Genomic DNA, 23,952 nt, shown 5'->3' with positions numbered 1-23,952 from the left:
ATACATTGGGGATCAATCCTGCATTCTGCCCAGAGGATAGACTAGAGGACCTGATAACATGCCATGAAAGGGGGAACAATATTTCTCTGACAGGCAGTTCACACTTTTGTATGGTGTTTAAGGAAATGGGTATGGACCCTAGAGTATCTTGGTTAATTTCAATTGCAATAAAGCAGACCTTTGTACTGCTTGTGCTTAATGCCCTTTATGATAAAAACTTGGTCTTCCATAGAAAAGCAAGTTAAATTATGTTGCTATTGATTGAACTTGCTATCTAAAATGCGGAATGGTTTCTTTTTCATCATGTGCTGCCTGACTTCAGCTCCGTAAACTTTTATAGCATGTATTTATATGTACTTTGGAAATATGAATGCTCGAAAAAGTAGTAATAAAATGGTATATTTTACAGTACATTCAAAATGAAGTCATATGCTCAGGAATAGTTTGAGTGATTTTCAATGTTGTCTTCTAGTCAACTCTAGGCTAAACATGTGTATCTCTGATAGAATGATGGAAGAGTGCTCCTGCTGATAAAGCTGCATTCACACTGCCACTTGCGTCAGCAAAACTTTTGTCTTTCACCAGGGGGCTTTTTTAATTACCCGTGAAAGACAAAAGTTTTGTCAATAACTTCGCAGTGTAGACCTACCCTAACAGATTCTTTTGTTGCTGCCTAAGCCAGCGTCTTTTGTTCCTCTGAGGCTGGGCTGGGTTTGCCCCATACCTGCCCAGATGAGGTGTGAACTGCCTGTCTGCTCTTGGAGCTTTTTGTCTGGGTTTGCTTTAAGCCATAAGGATACAGTTTCAGCCTCACAACTATATACATGAAATTTTAACCCATAACGTAACTATAACATCACTATAACAACAATGCTTAGTACATCATGAGCCTTCCGTAGACACCCGACATGACAAACTTTGCATTGGCTACCACACAATCATTTTACAAGGATGAACATGGGGGTGCTGGGTGTTCCCCCGAGGTACAGAGCGTCACAACTATAGAGACAGAAAGCTCTCAAAAGGATGGGCTTTCTTTTCTGGTCATAAACTGCACTCGCAACACTTGATCCACAATTACATTGCAGTTGCAAATCAAGTAGTTTAGTGGCCTTGACTGCCCCTGCAAAGAATTTTGCAGGCACAAAATTGAAAATTCCAGTTTTGTGGGTACAGACTACGTCTGGAAAATGGAGCCCAAGTCTCAGCTTTGTTGAAAACATATCCCCACTTGTGAGCTCAAAATTGAAAATGCCACAGCTGTGAAAGTTGTTTTGTAGAACTTCTTTCCTTTAATTTGCAAAGGAGCCCAAGGGAGTTAGCTATTGAAATTCCATGGGAGTTGGGGTCTTGACTCCCTTAGTCTCCATTGAAAATCTCAACTGCAGACCAAATAGAGTGGGATTTTCAAAATTGTTCAGGGTTGGTGTGGTTTTTCTCCCAACGATACTGACATCAGTGGAAAGAGTGTTAAACCATCACTGAGTGCTTTTGAAAATCCCACCTGATAAGTCCTTGTTTTAGGACCTAACATTTTAAGCCATAAAAGTCAACGGGCTCACTCTTAAAGCAAAGAAATAATTGACCACTTGCTTGTGTAAGAGTACCCTGTCCTACGGCAATTATCCTTTTAGGTTAAGTACTGGTATGTTGTAGGACTGCATATCAGAATATTAGTATTTCCTAGAATTTGTTTGAATTTGAAAACCGCCCCCACAAATTTATGGAGTCAGGTGTGAAGCAACACTATTACAAGAAGATAAACAAATTTATGATACTAGCAACTTTTAGGAAGTTCTGGAGAGATAAAGAAACCCAATCCACTATAAACAAAACTCTGTTTTATGCTTCACAATTTGGGAAATGCTTGATCAGAACTCTTCTTAGAGTCAGATGTCTTTTGGTTCCTTTTTCTGTCTGAAAAGGCAATGTACTTTCTGTTGGGTAAGTACAATATTACATAAGTCTCACAGACATCTTATAATTAGCCATCCCCCTAATTAAAGCCATTTTGTTTTATAAGGTTACTGCTGCCAGCAACACCTCTTCTGAAAAGGACAGTGTCAGTCTAATAAAGACCATCCACAAGACAAGCAGCAAGGTTTGTTAATTTACTAATTCACTTAATAAATAATGTATTTAAAATTGGGAGTAGAGTGATATGTAAATATTTAGGATTTGCAATGCTAGTCTTGGCTTGCAAGAAATCACCATGATGTGAAAAGGCAGGGAAGAATTAGTTGCATTATTAAAAGGCCAGGTCCCACTCTTTGATGAACCCTTTATGCTTGAGAAGTCGAAGGGAAGAGTGGCCTATTTGCAAAAGTATTTCCATCAGGTACCTGCCCCCTTTGTATCTAAGTGCCAAATTTGTTCTTATGGCTGTGCCTGTTAGTATGTATGCTTGGGGAAAAGTTCACTCCCTATTAGAGGAAGTATTAGAGAGTAGACAGGTACAACACTTGATCAATCACTTTCTTCCCTCTTGTCTATTGTACCCGACATAGGGCTGGGAATCAGGAAATTCCAAGTTCTAATCCCAGTTCTGTTGAAAACTTTAATGATTTTAAAATATTAGGTTTATACTCAGACTTCTTACATTTATAAAATAGTTTAATCATAAAAGCAAAATCTGCAATTCACAATCTATTGGGAGAGTCATCTCCCACTTTTGTGACCTGAATTCATCTCTATACCAACAGGGGCTGGATCTTTATCAGTCAGACAATCTTCGTCCTCTACAGCGTACAAAAAGGAGTTGGATTATAACCACCTTTGAACTTGAAGAGGAGGACAAAGGACCATTCCCCAAACTTGTTGGAGAGGTAAAACAAAAGCTCTTAGCAAGGATATTCCTACTTTCCTCTATAGAATACTTTCCATCGCAGATTGGGGCTTCCAATGTAATGGGGTGGAGAGGCTGCCACTCTTCCACTGTGGAGCATGATTGGTCCTCATTTGAGAGACTGGTACCTTCCTTACACACCACATAACATAGAAACATAAGAACTGCCACAGCAGGTTGGACCAGTGGTCCATCTAGACCAGTATTCCTTCCCTGACAGTGATCAGCCCCAGCTGCTTCAGAGGAAGCGAAGAAACCCATGGACAACTCAGGAAAAAGTGTCCATAGGAGTTGTTTCTTCCTATGAGTTAGCATTAGGTACATTAGAGTTTATATGGAGGAGAAAGTCCAATAGAAAACTAAAGTCTTTGTTTGTTCCTTATTTGATTGACCTTTTGGTCTTTTCATGACAGTACATTGCCTCTCCTTCCATGGCTACTTAGTCTCCTTAATAGCCTCTTGAAGGGATTTTGTCAAAGACTTTTTGAAAGTCCAACTGGTTCTCCTTTATCTACTGGTTGTTGTTTTTTTTGGACAAAGTAAAAGAACTGTGATAGGGAAGTTTGATATTCCTTTACAGAAGCAGTGCTGGCTTGTCCTTGTCATATTCTCTTCATCTAGGCATTTTTTTATAGTATTCATCTATTTTTAATTGTAGTTTCAATAAGATTACTTGATAATGAAGTAAGGTTCACTAGTCTGTAATTCTCAGGTTCTCAGAGTGATCATATCTTAAAGATAGGCATAACTTTTTGCTGTCCTCAGTATCCGCTTGTACAGTTGCTGATTTTGATGAGTGATTCTAGATTTTTGGTAACAGCTTTGTTCTTCAGTTCCTTCAGAACACTTAGGGTCCAAGTTAACTGGGCCTGGGGATTTGTTGCTCTTTAATTTATGAGTTTGTCCTTGCTCTTAATACATTACGGTCCAATCCAACTGGCTTTCTATTAATTTCAATAGGATTTGGATCAAACCCTTAATTACAAAGGCTCCATAACTACTATGAAGATCTCCCACTTCTGGTAAAAATTGCTTCTTATCAAAAATTGGCGTCACAATTTCAATTAACATAGTAGCTAGAAACATCCTATGGTATTTGTTCTCCCAGAGTGTGGAGTCATATAACCATGACTACAGAAATGTACCAGATGAATATGTTGTCCTGAATTTTTGTCAGTGTGTCTTTAAAACTTTTAAATCCTGGTGCTGTAACTTAATCCTTATGATACAGTTAGCTTTTCACTAATGCTCCATTTCTTTTGTAGCTGTTCAACAACATGTCATATCATATGCCCATAAAATATTTAATCAGTGGACCTGGTGTAAATGAATCTCCAGAGTTTGGGTTGTTTTCTATAGAAGACAATGCCAATGGACATGTGTACGTACATCGTACCATTGACAGAGAGAACACCCCCTATTTTAAGGTAAATAGAGTTTAGAAGAACAGTTAAGCATATGGAAACTCTAAATTACTCTCCTACTGCTAAATGTTTCATGTGAAGGAGAAAATCCAGTAGTAAATTCAAGTCTGTATTTGTTTGTTACTTTCTTGCTTAACTCTTATGATAAATAAATAATAAATATCATAAGAGTTATCATAAATATGTCAATAAATATCTGCATGGCCAATGATCTCCATAAAATTGCTTAAATTATCTAAACATTGATCAATGTTATTGTCTAACCTTTGTGCCATGCTTGAAGTTCTGCAAACCCAGAATTTTACCCCTTGCATAGCTACAGTGATATTGCTATGAAGCAGCATAAGCAGTTCTAAGGAAGGTTCTTGTTGTACACCTCATGATAAATTGCAGTTCTAGTAGAAAAGTATGAGTTGTAAAACCATAAACTATTGGCCTGTAGTACAGTGCTATTGCATCGTTACTGTTTCTGGAAGCAAATTTTTGCTGATGTATAAAAGAAAGTATTGATATTGGTCATCAGAAAATTCCTTCTCCTCTTGTACGCAGATGTCAGAGCTCAATATTTAGGTACCATAACCAAAGGATGGCCTTTGTATTCAGGGAGGCTAGGCATTGTGAACCACCCTCCCGATGTAGAGTTGAGCCCTCTTCCACCACATGAGTTCTTGTCTGGAGTGCTGCCCCACAAGCACAGTGTGGAGAGGAAACCAGGCCAAGCTGGTGCATAGTTGAATGGGCCAGAAAGAAGCCTGCCAAGCCTGGTCCACAAACTACATCAAGTGGACCAGAAGGCAGGTGCAGCAATGGTCTCCGGAATTTACATGATGTGTTAGAGTCTCCCATTGCTGGGTTAGTTTGCGCAGCTGCATTTCCATTTGATCTATGTATTTATTTTTACAAAAAGTCTAGAACTTGACCATGTTTTGTTTTTAAATGCAGAGGGTAATTGTTTTGAGTTATACTAACTTTGCCAAGTGAAGCAACTTATTGTTAGTGATGCAAAGCAAAAAAAAAAAAAAAAAAAATAGCCAAATATGTTTAAACTGAAATAGCTGAAAGAGATTTCCTGTGCAATTCTGATAGCTAACTTTTGTTTCTGTATCGATATCCATTACTCAGATACGTTTTGATGTTGCAAATACAGTGACTGGGAAGAAAGTGGACAGATCTTTATTTTTCATTATTAAGATTAAAGACATTAATGATAATGCACCCAAGTTTCCCAAGGAGGAATTTAACATTGCTATAAAAGAAAACCATGATACAGGTAAGTGCTATCTAAAGAAGCGATTTCTAGTGGCTTGTGGGTTTTTTCCCCTCCCCTGTAGTTTTTATTCAAATATACACGGGTTTAGGGAGTGAAGGAACAATTTTTCATTTCTGTTGAAGTCCTAAGTAATGTACAGACAGGTCACAATTCTGTAAGTACCTGATAACAGGTGCTTACAGACTGTCACAAGTAACCCCATTGCCTTCAGTACCATGATACATGCTGTTGTTTTCAGGCTTGGGCCCTATAGTAATTCCTTTGCTACTATCACCTCTGATTGCAGTATGGCAATTGAATGAAGTCTTAACTAAAGGAAGAATTGGTCTGAAATCAGTTTCTTGTAAAGAATGCAGCAAAAAAGGGAATGCAGTTTGGGGAGTCATTTTTATCATGCAGTTTAAATGATGTTGCAAAGCTTGAGGCTTAAAGTCAAGTATTTTCCTAGACCAGAGAAGGTTCATAATGAAAGCCCTGCATAAAGTGTCTTAGTGTGCACGTGAGAAGCTGTAATGCCAAAGTTATTGTCTATGTCAACTTTAAATACACAGTGGCAGCATGTTATACATAAACACCAAATATCTTTAGCAAAACTTCCAGCGTCCTTGGGTCTGGTACCTTTTTATCAGTCAAAACTTGCACAAAATTGTAGAGAACTTAAAGGGATGGGAAGTAGACAGGGCCAGCTTCAACCTGGAAATAACAATCCCAGGGTCATACACTGTTGATGTCAATGGCAAAATTCACATTGATTTTAGTGGGAACAGGTTTAGAGCCTTTGTACATAATTCTAGTATCCCTTATCTCCATATGAAACAGTCATTTTCAGCAGTAGAGCTTTCAGTGTTCCTGGCAGGCATGTGAACCAGTTGTTTAGTGGTTGGACTTAGAAGCTGATAGGGCCCTGCTCCTTACAGGAGGTGCTGAGCATGTTGCAGGATTGGACCCTTTCATCCTTCCAGATAAGAACATAAAAGATGCCATACTGGGTCAGATCATGGTCTATCTTGCCTGGTATCCTGTCTCTGATAGTGGCCTGTACCAGAGCTTCAGGGGCAATGAAGAGAACAGAATAATTATGGAGTGATCCATCCTGTCTTTCATTCTTGGCTTTGGTTAGTCAAAAATTTAAGGCAGTCCTGAGCATGGGGTTGCATCCCTGACCATCTTGCCAAATAGCCATCGACGGACCTACCCTCCATGAACTTATGCAGTTCTTTTTGAACCATGTTATACTCTTGGCTATCAGAACATCCCATGGCAATGAGTTCCACTGGTTAGTCGTGCATTATTTGAAGAAGTACTTCCTCTTGTTTGCATTAAATCTGCTGCCTATTAACTTCATCAGATGACCCCTGGTTTTTGTGTTGTTTGAAAGGATAAATAACACTTCTCTATTCACTCCTTCCACATTTTATAGATCTCTATCATCCTCCCTTAGTCATCTCTTTTCAAAGCTAAGCAGCCCTAATATTTTTAGTTTTTCCTTGCATGGAAGCCATCTCTGAACTTTTTCCAGTTCCTCTAATGAACCAGATGATAAACAAAAAACTGGACTGGGTGTGCTCGGAAAGAACAGTGATGTGAACACATAGTGTGAGGTTGACTGGTGGCACTGCTGGGTTAGAAACCAGTGAATGTTTAGTAAAGAAATACAGAAATGCAATAAATATCTTTATAGTATATCTCTCTCTTACAAATTTGTGTCCCTAAGTGAGCTAGAGTAATTATAATGGCAGGAGAGGAGGCAGGAGCTGCAGAGGAAGAGAAACATAAGTGGCAAACCTCAGTCCAAATGTGGAGAGAATATGTGGAGGCACAGAGGAGTCTAGTGGACGTGCAGAAGGCCTGGAGTAATGAGGGGAGAAGTAGTAGAGAGGGATAAAGGTCATTAGGCCCAAGCACATCCATGTCAGTAGTGAACTCGTGTAATAAATGCTTCAATTCTTCATCCTAGATAAGCCAGTTTTCAACGTGACAGCTTTTGACAAAGATGAAAAAGACACAGCTAATTCTCTGGTGACCTATTCCCTTACTACACAGACACCCAATCTGAAAGAGCCCAGATTTAACATCCATCCTACCAGGGGTTTTATAGTGATTTCAGGATGCTTGGATCATCAGGTGAAGTACATAATATGTTACGATATATATATATATATATATATATAACGCGACCCGCTATAACACGAATTCGGATATAACGTGGTAAAGCAGTAGTCAAGGGGGGCAGGGCTGCGGACTCCGGCGGATCAAAGCATATTCGATATAACACGGTTTCACCTATAATGCGATAAGATTTTTTTGGCTCCCGAGGACAGCGTTATATCAAGGTAGAGGTGTACTTGCCATGTGTAAATTTAGGTTCATATAGGAATTTCTGGGGTAGGGAGAGATTCACAAGTATAAATAGTTTAAAGGATCAGTTTTGTAGCAGCGACCAGACACTTTTTCCTAACCTATATTTTGGAAGTTAATTAACTTGTTTTTCAGACTGCCAGCTCTTTCAAACTTCTGATCAAAGCCAGAGACGATGGTACCCCACAAATGTCATCTACTGCAACAGTTAACATTGCCGTTGAAGATGCAAACAACCACCCACCTGAATTTACCAAGGAAAATGTAAGGAAAAAGTGCACGTACTTTACTGAATCATCCCAAGAGGAAGAAATTTCAATCCTGCCAGGTGCCGAGTAAGCTCAATGGCAAATTAAGAGTGCTTGGCACCTTGCAAGATCAAGCTAAAGTATATATGGATGTGGGTTATTAACAAAACAGCACTAAGATTTGGGGGTTGTGATGGATACTCAGCTGAACATGAGCTCCTAGTGTGACACTGTGGCCAAAAAAGCTAATGACATCCTGGGATGCATAAACAGGGGAATCTCAATTATTTTACCGCTATATTTGGCAATGTGTGACTGCTGCTGGAATACTGTATCCAGTTCTGGCGCCCACAGTTCAAAAAGGATGTTGATAGATTGGAGTGGGTTCAGAGAAGAGCTATGACAAGGATTAAAAGCTTAGAAAACCAGCCTTTAGTGATTGAGCTCCTTGAGTCTATCTATTTGGCTTATCAAAGAGAAGGTTAAGGGTTGATTTGATTAGATACTTATAGAATGTATCTGAGGTAACACTTATATAATAATGGACTCTTCAGTCTAGCAGAGAAAGGGATAATACTGCTGGAAATTAAAGCTAGACAAATGCAGACTGGAAATAAGGCATAATTTTTTATTGATGTGAGTAACCATTGGAACAATTCACTCTATCACTGACAATTTTTAAATCAAGATTGGATGTTTTTCTAAAAGATCTGCTCTAGGAATTATTTTGGGCCTGTTATACAGGAGGTCAGACTAGATGATCAGAATGGTCCCTTCTGGCCTTGGCATCTATGAATGTCAATAGAAATCTCTTAAATGTTGACAGGAGAACACTTGACAGGATGTCATCAATTTCAGTGGATTCCCATGTACTGATATTGGCTCCTCTAAAAGTTTTAGTGCCATTTCTGTAATCAGGTGCTATTAAAACAGCACTTACATGTTGTAGAAAAGTGGACTCGCTGCTGTCACGCCCTCTTTTGGCTGGGCATGGCATAGCAGGCTCTCCATCTAGTACCCCTTACCAACAGCCTCTCTGGCCCTTGTGTCTTCTTGTGACTCAACCCTCTGGTCAGGCCACATTTAGTCCCATCCCTTCTGGAGTAACAAAGTCTGATAAACAATGGAGTGGCATCCTCAAGCCGACTCTCCATCCCAAGTCCTAACACACTAGTCCTTCCACAAGTGGTCTCCAGGACCTTTTCTGGTGGCCAGTGTGGAAACCAAGACCCTCCTTCTCCTCTGGGTTCCAGTCTAGGGACCCTGTAGAAAGCAGCCAATGTCCATCTACTCAGACTCCTTGCTGCCTCCCAGGGACCACTTCCAATCTCAGCCTGTCCACAGGCCTTTCCCACCAGCCACTTCCTGTGCTCACTGTGCACCTGCATGCCTCTCAGGCACTCCCTTCTTTCAGGGCTCTGGCTTGTAGGATTCTTCCCTGGAGTTCTTCACCAAATCCCAAACCAGAAGTACAATCTGACCCACTTCCATCCCTCCCAGGCTTGAATGTTAGTCCTTCACAAGTTTCCCTGGGTACTCTACTTTTCAGCTGAACACTGACACCCCAGGGCTGCCTCCCAGGAATCTTGCCTCCATTTTGAGATGCACCACACAAACTAACTCCCCTCCTGTAGCTTTTCCCAATTCTCCTCTCTCCTGACTTCTATCAGACCATTTTCAGATAGCAGGAACTCCCAGCCTCCTTTCTCCTGGCTCTCTCTCTAACTGAGTTTTCTCAGGCCTGACTCTTTTCCAGGTGGACCGGCTAATTGACCTACTTAGCACCCCTCTGGGTCCAGTTCCCAGGCTCTTGTTAACCCTCTCAGTGCCAGTGTGGGGTTTACACCCCATTATACCTGCATTCTCAAATGCACATTATAGAGGCAATTTATTTTAATATAGCCGACAACTGGAAATGTTGATTGTGGAAAAAATTCTGGTTGTGATCCATAATGCCCAGTACACCTGGCTACTTATGTACCCTCTGTATATCCCATTGTAGGAGTTAAGTTTTGCTGAGTTGTTTCTACTGTCAGTTCGGAGGATAAAGCTGTTGCTAATACCGGCAGCAGGGTGCTCTCAGGAGGGGGCTTGCTATGACGGTGGGACCAGTGAAGCAAGCTTGCCTAAAGGAAAGTGACTTTTAAAAGGGTTATGGATTAATGAACAGTTACCTTGGAATTCTGGAAAAGAGCTCAAACTTATGGCCAGAGTTGGTCTGAGGAAGATCCTGATGTGTGATGAGAACCTTGTTTGTGAACTGGACATGTTGATATGCCCCTAGGCTGTTTTTTGCATAAAAAATATTTTAGGTAGATGTAGTTCCTAGACGACTCTGGAAGGAGCATAGTGAACAGCCTGGCCTGAGAGCTTTATAAAAAAAACCCAGAGTGATCTTGAGGAGAATGGGGCCAGTTTGGGTGCTTATTGTTTTGTTTCATAGTCAGGATCTTCCCTTTCCTTTGGTTTTCTTTTTCTGTCTGCTGAATTACGAGTCTCACCAGGTGGATTACAAGCTACTGGAATGCAGGCTCAATGTTCTTTGAGTTTAGCAATGCATCCTCCACTGTTGTGGATCTGGAAAGCATCAAATGCTTTCTCTGCTGAACCTGAGGCTGGGAGAGAGGGGAACCCTACCTCATCCAAGAACTAAGGAAGTGCGGAACTCTTCTCCTGAAGCAGGCTTCCTGATGTCTAAGGGACCAGAAATCCTCTCTGCTTGAGAAAGGAGCCATGACTTTAGTCTGAGCTGAAAGTAATTATAGCCACCCAACTACCACCCAGTCTCCAACCAGCATGCTCTTTCCATTTCTCCTCTGCTGTCTCCTCCTTTGTTGTTTGGTTTTGGGGAAAAAGTTCTGAAAAGCTTATGAATTAGCTGAGGATTTTAGGGTTCTAGTCCAGTTAATATTTTCCATTTGTGTATGAAAAATTAAAACCGGTTTTGTAACTTGCCTGTTCTAGTGAATGAAGGTGGGAGGCTTGACAGGGTATGTGTGGGTATTAATAAGTTAAGGTGCAGACCAGGAGAAAAGGGTCTTACATCGCAGCATTGGCCACAAAGTGCACAAAACCAACATCTGACTAAGACCTAGCCATGGCAGACCTCTGCCTATGTAATTCACTCCCCAGGATTGTTTGCTAGAGTTTGAAAACTTCAGGGCATAGAGCAAAAATGTACCTGTTCCAGCAGGTTTCTGGGTGAAGTTTGGGCTTTGTGGGGATAAAACATGCTAGTTAAGTTCTATGGTCCTTTGTAGCCATCGTGATTTGTTCACTCCATATGGGTATCTGCTTCCATGGTCTCTGGCAATGGATGGTGCTTTAGATAAGCTCCAGGATACAAGTGCTAGATTCCACCACCCTTAGTCACGTTGAGTAGGACCTTGTTTCATGAGTAGTTTAATTGATATCAATAAGTCAGCTCGCAGAGTAAACTGCTACTTTGTGTGAGTCAGGGAGGCATCATTGAGCCCTAAACAAAAAAATAAAAATTACCAGCAGAAGATACAGAATCTGATGGAAGTAACTATTATTAGGGAGATATTTGCACTGTGCAGAATTATGTCCCCACCCAGATCTTCAGAGATTACTCAACCTCAGGCCATATCCACAGAGCCTCTGCCATCCTGGGGAACAAGGTCCTGGAGGAAGCTGTAGGAGAGGGCCTAGTTGTGCGTCTACACTGGAGCTGCACAACCAGGGAGTAAGGACCCTAAAGCTAGTGCAGAGGAACAGGGCCTCTGTGAAGTGGATCTTCAGGGCTTGGAAGTGTGATGGGAACCTGGATTGATGGACTAGTTCAATGTGATGATTCCTGGTTAGACATTGATGAGACAATCCCCCCCCTTTTTTTTTATTCAGTATCAGTTGCAAATTGAAGAAGGCAAAGTAGGACCAGGTGTGTTAAGGCTCCAGGTGGAAGATCAAGATTCTCCAAACACACCTGCTTGGAGAGCAAAGTACAAAATTGTGAAAGGCAATGAAAAGGAACAGTTCATCGTTGAGACCAATCCTGAAACAAATGAGGGCATTTTAAGGGTTATTAAGGTAATGTTACTGAAGCCGTAGATTTGATACAATATGGCATTTTGTAGCATGGACAGATTGATTGTAATGTTAGTAGTTGGAGCTGCTTGTAATTTGGGATCAATTACTGCTCTCACTTATAGAGAGATGATCTTTCCACAGGAAAAGCCATAATTTCTAATGAAAGCTTCTCTTTGGGGTTTGCAGCCTCTGGACTATGAAGGTGACTCAGAGAAGAGACTTGTCATTTCTGTTGAAAACGAAGAACCTTTATCTTCATGTCCTAAAGGGAAACTGAGGAGCCCTCCTGTAGCCCCCATTAGTGCATCCGTGGCTGTGAAAGTCCTAGACACAAATGATGCTCCTGAATTTCACCCTCCTACACTTGTTCTTCAAAAAGAAGAAGGCGTGAAGCCTGGGACGAGGCTTGGAAAATATTCTGCTGTAGATCCAGATGTGGTGCCAAATAATATAAAGTAAGTGGAGACACTATAAACCCTGAGCTGGGGAAATTGTTAAGGAACATAAAGGAAAGAACTTTTTAACTTAGTGCAACTGTTCTAAACTGTATGTTGGAGCACTAGACTGACTGGATACAGCCAACCCTCCAGACTTAGACAGAAAATATCTAGTTTTGCTTTTGGAATAGTAAAAATAATGATTCCAATCATACAGTGCTTGCTTGGTCAGAACTCCCATTGACTTCCTCCTTCCTGAACTGGAATGGAAACTAAATTATCATCTCTCCCTTAACAGTGGTTCCTCTATGCTCTGGGAGAGGCATATTAGCACTGGTGTGGGGAACCTTGCATTGCTGCCAGCTACACTGCAAATGTTTTGGCTGATAAAGAAAATTCAGTCCCTAGTGAAGCCACCTCATCACTTTTCATCAACAAGAAACACTAACCAAAGTGAAGTCCCAGAGTGGAAATATCTGAGGCTTAAAAAGATACCAGGAGATGTAACGGAACTTGTATTTGAGTGCCTAAGACATTTTAAATAATTGTGTGGCTTTGGGGTTTTTGTCTTGTTTTGTTCAGATACAAAGTATTTCATGATCCAGCAGGGTGGGTGACTGTTGATGAGAACTCTGGCGTTATTACTGCCATGAAAGAACTTGATCGGGAATCCCCCTATGTGAATGACAGTGTTTACCCCATCATTGTTCATGCCATAGATGATGGTAAGTTTCTGTTCAGATGGTAGCAAATGAGACCATTTCTGAGTATGTGCTGTGAGCGTTAGCATCACTGTAGAGAGGAATAAGAGCTCCTGTTACTGGAAAAATAGTCCCTGTCGAGGAAGAGTGGGGATACTCGAGTCCATTGCACAGTGAATAAGGTCTTCACTTGCTGATATGTGTCTGTAAGTCTTTCTTTTCAGGAGTCCCTGCTTGTTTTGTATCCAGAATGCTGCTCATTTGCATATTTGTTCAGAGGATCAGATTTTCAGTGACACCTGTCAAATTCTCCAGGCACACATGTGAAGGATAAAGGCACAACCATCATCACAATATGGCAAATAAACATTCAAAGAAAACAAATTTCCCAACAGCCTCCTGCTTAAACCCTTCCCGCTCTAAAATGCGCTCCACTCTGTCTCCTAATCAGTGCCTCAAGTGAGCGCCTGGGAAAACAGGCCAGACTTGTATTGGGCCCTAAAGTTCACCAGATCTGAGCTCTAGAGGACCAAGGGAGTGTGACAAGTGAGGCCTCCCTCAGTGAGAACGGCCTGCTACTAGCCTCACTTAGCAGACAAGGGTGCTGTCAGCTCATCACCTCAGATGATTGCAGCTGTGTTGGGAGCTTACAGGGGGAGAGGTGGGGCATTGCAGGTCTCAATCGACACCTCTGATTTTACCAGACACTAATTAGCTGCAGTACAGATGATGGATTACAGGGGTAGGGCAGTGCTACAATCCCTCATGTACTGATGGGAACTGAGGCACAGAGACGGACTGACTTGCCCAAGCTCACACAAGAAATCTATGGCAGAACAGAGAATTGAACCTTGGTGTCCTATGTACTGGACCATCCACCTTCCTTTTGTACTTCCTTCTGTGATCTCATAATTGGGGCAGGAGACTGGGGGAATGAGAGGGAGGACTATGTTCTAGTCCTGACTGTGACCTTGCTGTGTGCCCTTTGGAAATGCATCTAACTCCTTGGTATCTCAGCCCTGGTCTACACTGGAGGGGGATTGATCTAAGTTACGCAACTTCAGCTACATGAATAACGTAACTGAAGTCGATGTACTTAGATCAACTTACCGTGGTGTCTTCACCGCAGTGAGTCAACTGCTGCCACTCCCCCGTCAATTCTGCTTGCGCCTCTAGCGGCTCTGGAGTACAGGAGTCGACGGGAGAGGGCTCAGGCATCAATTTATTGTGTCTAGACTAGACATGATAAATCAATCCCCACTGGATCGATCGCTGCCCGCCGATGCGGCGGGTAGTGTAGACATACCTTAAGCTAACCCATTTGGAAGAGGGGATGATGATATGTATCTAATTGACAGTAGTATCAAGGGTTAATTGATTATTACTGGCTAATTGATTATTACTAATAAAGCATATTCTCCACCTAGGCGTCCCACCGCAGACGGGCACTGGCACCATTCTGCTTTACCTGTCTGACATCAATGACCACATGCCAACATTAGTCACACGTTCCTTGGAAGTTTGTGACAAAGCAATACTGACTCCTCTCATCATAAAGGCGGAGGATAATGACTCCCATCCGTATGCCAGTCCTTTTACATTTAAACTCGCTGATGACTCAAAAAGTATAAAGCAAAACTGGAGATTGGGAAAGAGTTTTGGTAAGTTCTTCCTCCCACACACCCTGTGAAACCCCTGCTCGCTTTGTCATCCTGTCACTGTTTCACACAGGCATAGTCATGTTTACCATCTGTTATTTATTATCACTTCAATGTTTTAAGTTCTGCACTCCTACCTCGGAGTAGATTCAGAGTAAGTCTACTCTCACTTCAGTGGAGTCACTCCAGAGTTACACTGGAGTAACTCTGGAGGTCAGAATCTGCTTAGATGTCTTTTAATACAATTTCCCATGATTATAGGCTCAATAGGATTTTGCACCATTCAGCCTTCTGCTTTGAGGCCTCTAAAATCTCACATATGGCAAGAAACGGTTTTCTGTTGGGATCATCGCCACAGTGCCTATGGAACTGAAGGCATTACACCTATTGGAAAGCGATAGATCTCCTATTTTACTGGATACAGTTATCAGGTACAGGCAGGCACTAAAACACTGGCACATGCAGTTATCCACTTTGCGCCCACTGTCTGGGTAGCGGCGTGTGCAAATTAAACACCAAATTGTGGACCTAACCTCACTGACATTCTGTCCCTTTGTGCTTCCAATCAATTTCCCCACTCAGTTTGTATAACTCAGAAGGGCTCAAAATGGAAAAAAGCCACTCCTCCATCAACACTGTGCTTTCCGGCTGTTTATTGCTTTTTACATGAGGCTCAGGAGTTCTTGCCTTTCTTCTTTTAGGTGACTCGGTTGAACTTTTAATGTTGAGAAACCTCCCGCGTGGCAAGTATTTGGTGCCTCTCCTAATACTGGACAGGCAGGGATTATTCTCTGTGAAGCAGAATCTGTCTGTGAGGCTCTGCCGTTGCCCAGATGGACACGTATGCGAAGAACCGAACTCCGTGCCATTGAGTCTTGGAGGTGGCGCTATTGCTGTGATTTTGGCAGCCCTCCTGTTACCTCTAGGTAAGATACCTCCTAAAATTTACCCCTCACTTACTCATCACCTGGCTATAAGATCTCATGGGCGCTGCAACCTATTAATATGTGGCATACAGTACCTGCCTTTAGAAGGAACAAGTGGCAGTAAAATGGCCATTTGACTCTCAATATGTCTGAGTGCTGTAAAGGTGGAACTATATAACTGCTCTTTTGTGTCACCACCATTCAGTGGTCTAAGCAGATGATCTGTAGCCTTATTACATTCTGGATCCACCTTCGTCTTGCAATGGGAACCATAGCTGTGCTCATGTAATGACCACTGCAGTCTTTTCATCTCCAGCAACCAAGAGAACAGTCTGTTAAATTATTTGGCAGAAATGCCATGATGTGCAGCACAATGGCAGATAATATCCAGTGCTGACAAATGAAGGGTAATGGACCTTGGAAGGGATTATTTAAATGACTCATCTACATTGGGTGAGGGGGACTCTAAATTAGCTGTAGCGTCTCAGGAGAAGGACCTGGGCTTTATTGTGGAGAACTCAATGGAAACCTGTGCTCAGCGTGCAGTCATGATCGAAAAAGCAAACAACATTAGGCTGTATGAAGAGTGGGTTAGAAAGTAACACGGTCAGTTCTACAGTGGCATCACACAGTGAGCTGGGACACTTTAATCTGGAACAGTGTGTGTCTGTTTCAAAAGTATAATGAAAACAGGGTCCAGAGATGAGCAGTGGAAATGAACAGTCCTGGAAAGTCTTCCATCTGAGGAGAGAGTGAAAAGCTCAGGGCAGCGTATTTTAGATAGGAGATGAGATAAGATGGAGCGTGAAATGTATGTCACGCTCCTGCTGACCCTTTCTCGTATTAGTATGAGGGGACATCCAACGAAATGGAAAGGCAGGACACTTGAAATGGATAAAAGGGAATTCTCTCTTTTACAGCATGTAGTTAACCTGTGGAACTCACGGCCACATGCCAACATTAGTCACACGTTCCTTGGAATGATATAGTTGAGGCCAAGAAGAGTTCTGTAGGAAGATAGAAAGTTTGAGTAGAATGTTGGCACCTATAAGGATAGTGAGAAGATTCCTGGATGAAGTTAAAATGTATAAGGATAAAACTTTTGGCATTAGCCAAGCCCTAACTGATTGGGAATAGATATGCAGGGTTGTTGTAGCCCTGTCGGTCCCAGGATATTGGAGAAACAACATGGATGAGGTAATATCTCTTGTTGGGCCAACTTCTGTTGGTGAAAGAGCCGAACTTTCGAGCTTACACAGAACTCTTCTTGAGGTCTAGGAAACATACGGAGTGTCATAGCTAAATACAAGGTGGAACAGATTGTGTAGCCAAAGTTAACACAGATTTCAAGGGACCTCCCATCACAGGGGGAAAGGAAAAGGGGGAATCTGGGATTGGGGTAGGTTTTATTGGTGGGTTATAGATTGTTTTAATAAACCATAAATCCAGTGTCTCTATTTAATCCATGATTTTTAGTGTCTAGCAAAGTAATGAATTTAAGCTCCCGGGCTTGTCTTTTGATGGTGTTGTGCAGGTTTCCTTTGAGGATGAGGACGGAGAGGTCAGATATAGTGTGATCACTTTGTGAAAAGTGTTCACCCACAGGTGATAGGATAACTTATTTTCCTGTATGAATTCATTCGAGATGGTAGTGGTTGTTGGTTTCACTCACATAGTTATTATTGGGCATGTTAGTGCACTGAATGAGGTATACGACATATTATGATAGCAATGGAGGTAGGGATTGATCATTGCAGCACTGGAGATATGTCTGCAGGTTTTGCATCTGTTGTTTTGGCAGGGTCTGGTGCAGCTGTGAGTTGGTGTGTCCTAGTCTATGGGGAGCTTGCTTCTGATGATGAGCTTGGAGAGGCTAGGGGATTGTTTGAAGGCCAGCACAGGGCATTCAGGAAAGATTTCTTTCAGGATGGGTTCCCACTGAGCATGGGTTGTATTTATTTGATGATGCTTCTTATGGGTTCCAGTAAGGGGTGGTAGGTGACGGGGGGTGGGGAGGGTGAGGTCAGAGGGTGTTTTATTTCTGTATTGAAGCAGGTTCACTCCGGGCTGGTTCCATGATGTGATCCACTTCTCTGGTGGAGTGTTCTTGTTTGGTGAAGGCAGTATTCAGTGCGCTAATGTGTATATCCTGGACTTTCTCCTTAGAGCATATTCTGTGGTATCTGAGTGCCTGGCTGTAGATAACTTTCTTGGTGTGTTTGAGGTGGTTGCTAGATTTGTGGAGGTAAGTGTGGTGATCTGTGGGTTTCTTGTACATAGTTGTCTGTAGGGTTCCATTGTTGAAACTGACTCTGGTGTCCAGGAAGTTGATGCTAGTGTGGGAGTTTTCCAAAGAGAATTTAATGGACAGATGGTGGCTGTTGAAGTTGTGGTGGAAACCTGAGGGAGTTTAGGTCATCTGTCCAGAGGATGAAAATATTATAGACACATCTTAGGTTTATCAGTGGTTTTCTGGTGCATTTGTCCAGAAATTCTTCAAGTGGACCATGAAGAGGATGGCATATCGGGGATCCATGCTAGTACCCATGGCTGTTCCGATGGTTTCAACAAAATGTTTGTTGTTGAATGTAAAGTTGTTATGGGTCAGGATGAAATGGATGAGTTTGGCGATGTGTTCAGGGTGGAGATCACAGTGTTGTCCAGTGTCTTGTAAATATTTGAGGCAGGCAGCGATGCTGTCATTGTGGGGGATATTGGTGTATAAGGAAGTGACATCCATGGTGGCAAAGATGGTGTCCTGAGGGAAATTGTTGATGATCTGGAGTTTGTGGGTTGGTTGCATCCTGGAGGAAGTTTTTTTGTGTGGTGAATGGTTTCTAGGAGTCCCAATATTCCTTCACTGAGAGTACCGTTGCCAGATATGATGTGTCTGCCTGGGTTCCCTTGTTTGTGTATCTTGGGAACCATGTAGAAGGTCCCAGTGGTGGGTTCTTGAGGGATGAGTTTGTAGAGTTTCTCTTGGAGTTGTTTGAGGGAAGGATTTGATGATATCCTTAAATTCCTGTGGTGTGGGGTCTTCTTTGAGTTCTTCATAGTAGGTGGTGTTGGAGAGTTGATTAGATAGAAATTTCCCATAGAGGAAGGTTACTCCACAATTGCCTGTTGTGGGATTTCTTGCACCTTCCTTTGAAACATCTGGAGCTGGCCATTGTCAGTGACAGGATGTTGTGCTAGCTGGACCCCTGGTCTAGTCCAGTCTGATGTTTCCTATGTCTGAAACACGAATTAATGAATGATCTGAAATCTGATCTATACATTCATAGAGCTCAGTGAGGTGCCAGCGGGGCTGCTTTGAAAGGCTGTGAGGTGTCAGTAGCAGTTCTGGTCATTCTTTTCCTGTTTCAGTGGCAGGCTGTCTTCTGCTGCGGTGTTACTGTGGATCTGAAAACAGGAAAAGCCAAGCCAATCTCCCTTTTGAAGAAGGCAACCAGACTTTAATCAAGTACAATGAAGAGAGTGGAAATGTTTTGTCTCAGGTGGGTAATTGAGCATATATCTATCCACTTTCCTATTGTGAGCATCCTGCCAACTCAATACTTGTCTGCCCAGATTATCAACCATCTGGTCTTACGTCTCCTGTCATCTGGTGTTGAGCAGAACACTGCTCCCTTTCTCAGCAGAATGTGGCAGGAAAATGACCTGCTGTATGGTATTGGGTTATCCAGGTAATGGGGACTAACTCTGATGCACCCTCTCCCATTCCAATAATTTTCTGAGTAATCTTCTTCTTGGACACCTCATCCCGTTGGAATGTATTAACAAGGCATACATGGTGCTTTGCTGAGGAAAGATTTGAGTGGCTCCTCCATCTCTACTTGCCATGTGATACCTGCCTGTTTAGTGAGAACAGGGAAATAACAGATGACGAAGGGCAGGGGTTGCAAAATATTGGTTAGGAGCCAATAAGGATTAATAGTCCTTTGTTCTGTACATTTAATGAATGCACGTCTTCATCTCTGCCCTCTGCAGGTTATGCCTGATGTTTTGGATTATGAAAGCCAACTCTCTACATATGCACAAGTTAGAAAAGGAAAACAAATGCCTGAGGTAACCACTTGTTTGTTTATATATTCTTGTAAATTGAGTGGTCCCTTTTTAACACCCTAAGGTCTGGAGTGGCTCACAACTGTGAGAGCCTATCTTAGGGCAGACTGTTGGAAAACAGGGCAGATACCCCAAGCTGGTAGTATGGGCTATATTTAGATTTCACCAAATCAGTAACAAATGTGAACTCCTGGATTGCTATATCAGTCTTACCATGGAGTCACAGACAGTCCCCGTAGATTCTCCAGCCTATCTTGCCACCCAGACAAACTGCCACCCAGATTGTCTCTGGGGACCTCTGCTTTGCATCTGGTACACTTCTCTGTAGGAGTCCAAACAGTCCAGAGATCAAGGATCTTTCCTTGAATCCATCTTTTATAGCTTCTCCTGACAGAAAACAAGTTGACAGTGTCTCTATCCATTTGGGCTCTTCCACTGACCGTGAGTGAGGAATGAATTTTGAGTCATTGACCTCCGGTCATCACATATTATGGCCACTAGATTTGAAATTAGCACTTTTCTGTTAAAGTCCTTCATTAGCATTTCACAAGGCTTCTTTGAAGGGTTATTTAGTTACAGGGGTATTTATAATGTAAATGTTTGCTATTACATTATAACAGGATACAGATAAGTAAAAAAATGCATGTAACATCCCATTTTCATGATGCTTAAACACCAAATACATTCTTATACATTTAAGTTATTTTGATCAATACTAATACACAAGTGAATTGACCTGGGGCTTTGGCATGAGCTGGCACCTGGTCTGCCAACGTCACAGATGTGCCTAACACACTGCCTATGACATGAACCACCGTGAAAAGAATAACTTAAGACAGCCCTATTTGAAAATAATAACCCTGAAATTGCACTGCCATTCTAAGCACTGTGCTTAGTCACTTATCATTTTCTGAGGCTGACATTTCTCAAGCTTAGTCTCCATTCAGAATAAAACTATTTCCCCTTACAAGATTCTTAACTATCCAGCCAGGTATTTTAGTGATGTGAGATTGTTGTTTGCCATTGTAGGATGTAAATGGAATGGCACCATCTCCCTCCCTTACATCCAGTCGAGGACACTATGACCAAGGTCGATATGTAAGTAAACTCTACAAACTAGCATAGAGTATTTTGTGTGTGGGGTGGGGTGGGGGGAGGAATGATGGGGGGAAGGGATGAGAGATTAACTGTGGTGGGTTTTATTAACCCCTAATAACTTTCCTGGAATCATGCAACAGTTCCCTGTTTTTATTTTTTAAAGGGTGCCAGTACAATGGTCCAGTCCAGACCAGTAAGTGACAACCACAGTTCCCACGTAAGTAGAATGCCTTTCACTGTGTTATGCTCACTAATGGGCTCCACAAACTATCTCTGTCTGGGGACAGGTTAGAAAAAAATGCAAAGCCTAACACCTTTATTTTCATAACATAACCCTGAGTCGGTAAGCCTCACGTAAAACACTAGGCCTTTGTGAGTAAGGACTACTTGCGTGAGTAAATATTGGCAGGATCAGGTCCTCCCTTTGGTGTCTTTAACTAAAAGGAATGCAGTGAATTATTATGATTCACCATGTTTATGATGGTCATCCCAAAGGCCCAACCAAGACTGGGGCCCATTGTGCTAGGCGCTGTACAAACACAGAGTAGCAGAGGCTCCCTGCCCAGATGAGCTTGCAATCTAAATAGACAAGACACATGTAATGTTGACAGACCCCAGTTGTCTGTGGGCAGGATCGAACCGGGGACCTCTGGAGCTTAGTGCATAACCCTTTACCACATGAGCTAAAAGCTAACTGGCTGTTAGCTAAGGCTGTAGAGCAGACTCATTTTTACCTCTGTCTAAGTGGTCTTGGTGCCACCAGATGGGACAGAACACCACACCCAGTGTGTGGGTTACACACGCACAGGAGAAATGGCTATAACATCTAGTGAGTACTGAGGAATTTGTTCAGACCAGAATGACACTTGTAAAATCTTGATGGAGGGGCTATGGCCTTGTTGAGGTCCAATGCTATGTCTCTCTTTCAGGGGGTCCAGTATTCTAGACGCGTGGAGACACTCCACAGAAGACCGCTCCCTGCGACTGTAGAAACAGTGGGTGAAATGTTGAATCAGGTAGGGAATGGCTGGTTTTGAACTCCTCAGTATTGTCCGTGGGTCCTGGCTGTGGAACACGGGTTGCCCTGGGAACTTTCCAGTTTGGCTGCAGCTGCTCATAGGAGAGACACACCTTCCAGGAATGGGAAAAGGGGATAGGGTGCGTAAAACGGGCATTAACTCGCAGCAGAATCTGAACCCCTGGCTGAGAGCAAGGTACACAAGCTGGGGGAGTGTGAGGAGGGGTCACTTACAACAATCTCTGAGCCTTTGCTGAAGATTTCGTGTCTCCAGCACTTCTTGCTGTGCCATTCTGGTCACCTACAAGTTACCTGGACACTTGTGTGTCCGTCACATGTGCACCTTTTCCTTTCTGGACAGGCAATGGGCGCTGCAGTACTTCCCATTGCAGGTGCATGGGTAAAACCAGGTTCCTTGCTCTTTCCGTGCTGTGTTGGCTGGGGAACTTGTAATTTTTCATGCTTTTTGTATTTCTTCTGACAGCTTCCCTGTGCTATTGTATTGCAGCGCTGCTCCCGGGGCGCTCTTTGGCGTAGCTGATGTGTCTTAAAGGGGCTGGCTGGTTGGGTGGGAGTGACTAGTATTTCTTACAGTATCACCCTGGGACTTCTTGCTAACCTGCTGCTTATGATGAATCCCACTGGCTTCCAAAGGGATGTGAGAGTTGGAGTCTCCAGGGAAATTTTGTTTTCTTATTTGTTCTCTTTCCCTTCCTCAGAGGCTCTATCACCTCAGCAACCTGGAGGAGAACATGGTCACTTACCAACCTCACACATATGCCGAGGAGGGAAAACTAGAGAGAAGCGGCTCCTTCAGGTCCCTGCTCATTTTCGACGATGAACTGCCCAAGGATTTCTTGGACACCCTGGGACCAAAGTTCGCCGCTCTGGATGAAATCTGCCAGAAATGATTTCAGTCACAGCCACTCTCATAGGAACAATGGAATGGTGGGGACCTTCCCAAACGGGTTTGGAAGAGACTCAACCCAAGCACAAACATCTGCTGACCTTTGGTGGCTCTCTCCTACAGGGAAGGTCCCCAGAGTTTTACGTATGGCTGAGTGATACACTATAAACAGAGCCAGGCAGTGGTTTGGATTTGTATTGTAAACTTTATGCTGGGTCTCTCCCCTTTGGGTTCTCTGCCTGGCTTGACAGGCCCTTACATGTCAGCAGAGAGCTCCTTTCTTTTAGAACAGTTACTCCAGCTGTCTCTGAGCTGAAGAGACTGAAGTGCAGGTCCAGTCTGGTCAGGTCCTAGGCATCAAGCATCCCTAGCCGCCTGCAGTCAGCGGGTCTCCCCTTTCTGATCAAGGGCTCAGTGCTTTCCTTTAATGTTTCCTTTTGGCTGTGTTTCTTTTCAGACTCTCTCTCAAACTAATCTGACAAAGACTGTCATTTCTATCAGCCAGCGGTAGTGGCCCCTTCCCCCCCAGCCCCCATGAGATTCAGAAAGACTTGTCACTATTGCCAGCCTGTCATTGTTGCCAGCACTGAATATTGTAGCTTCATCTTCTGGGTGAAGGGGCTAGGTAGGGCTAGTGCAGCCCACGAATTGGAATGTCGGAGGAAACCAGGTCACCAATTGTTTGGGCCCTATCTCATTCTTGAGGTCTGCAGGTATCTGCTCTCACCCCTCGGAGAGCTAGAGATTGGAGTACTCTAGAAATAGGATGATGTTTTAAAATCCAGGGTGTTTGAAGCCCATGTAGGGTTGTAGAAGTGGATGAAAAGCCACCATCTTGATGATATTTACAGTAGCTCTGCTCGGAGTTCAGCTCACAAAGCAAGCACAAGTTCTGGTAAATACTAGGTTTTTGATTAATAGGACAGCGAAGGCCGTTTCCAGCTAGT

At 42.8% G+C, this 23,952-nt stretch overlaps 1 protein-coding gene across 1 annotated transcript in view; it reads left to right on the top strand.

Annotated features, from left to right (window-relative positions):
* Positions 1-23,163, top strand: part of CDH26 (cadherin 26) — a 28,927-nt gene extending 5,764 nt beyond the window's left edge. Inside the window, 18 exon segments of the mRNA XM_024195907.1 lie at positions 2,024-2,101; positions 2,703-2,825; positions 4,111-4,272; positions 5,392-5,539; positions 7,497-7,663; positions 8,033-8,161; positions 12,010-12,195; positions 12,382-12,650; positions 13,215-13,357; positions 14,761-14,994; positions 15,693-15,917; positions 19,284-19,414; positions 19,908-19,985; positions 21,012-21,080; positions 21,244-21,297; positions 22,010-22,096; positions 22,818-23,000; positions 23,002-23,163. Of these exon segments, the coding sequence (XP_024051675.1) occupies positions 2,024-2,101; positions 2,703-2,825; positions 4,111-4,272; positions 5,392-5,539; positions 7,497-7,663; positions 8,033-8,161; positions 12,010-12,195; positions 12,382-12,650; positions 13,215-13,357; positions 14,761-14,994; positions 15,693-15,917; positions 19,284-19,414; positions 19,908-19,985; positions 21,012-21,080; positions 21,244-21,297; positions 22,010-22,096; positions 22,818-23,000; positions 23,002-23,163 (2,628 nt within the window).
* Positions 23,164-23,952: the final 789 nt, after the last annotated feature.

Source organism: Terrapene carolina, unplaced genomic scaffold (assembly GCF_002925995.2).
Source record: "Terrapene carolina triunguis isolate 2854851 unplaced genomic scaffold, T_m_triunguis-2.0 Scaffold130, whole genome shotgun sequence".
Lineage (NCBI taxonomy): Eukaryota > Metazoa > Chordata > Testudines > Emydidae > Terrapene > Terrapene triunguis.
This window is presented reverse-complemented; position numbering and strand designations above follow the sequence as displayed.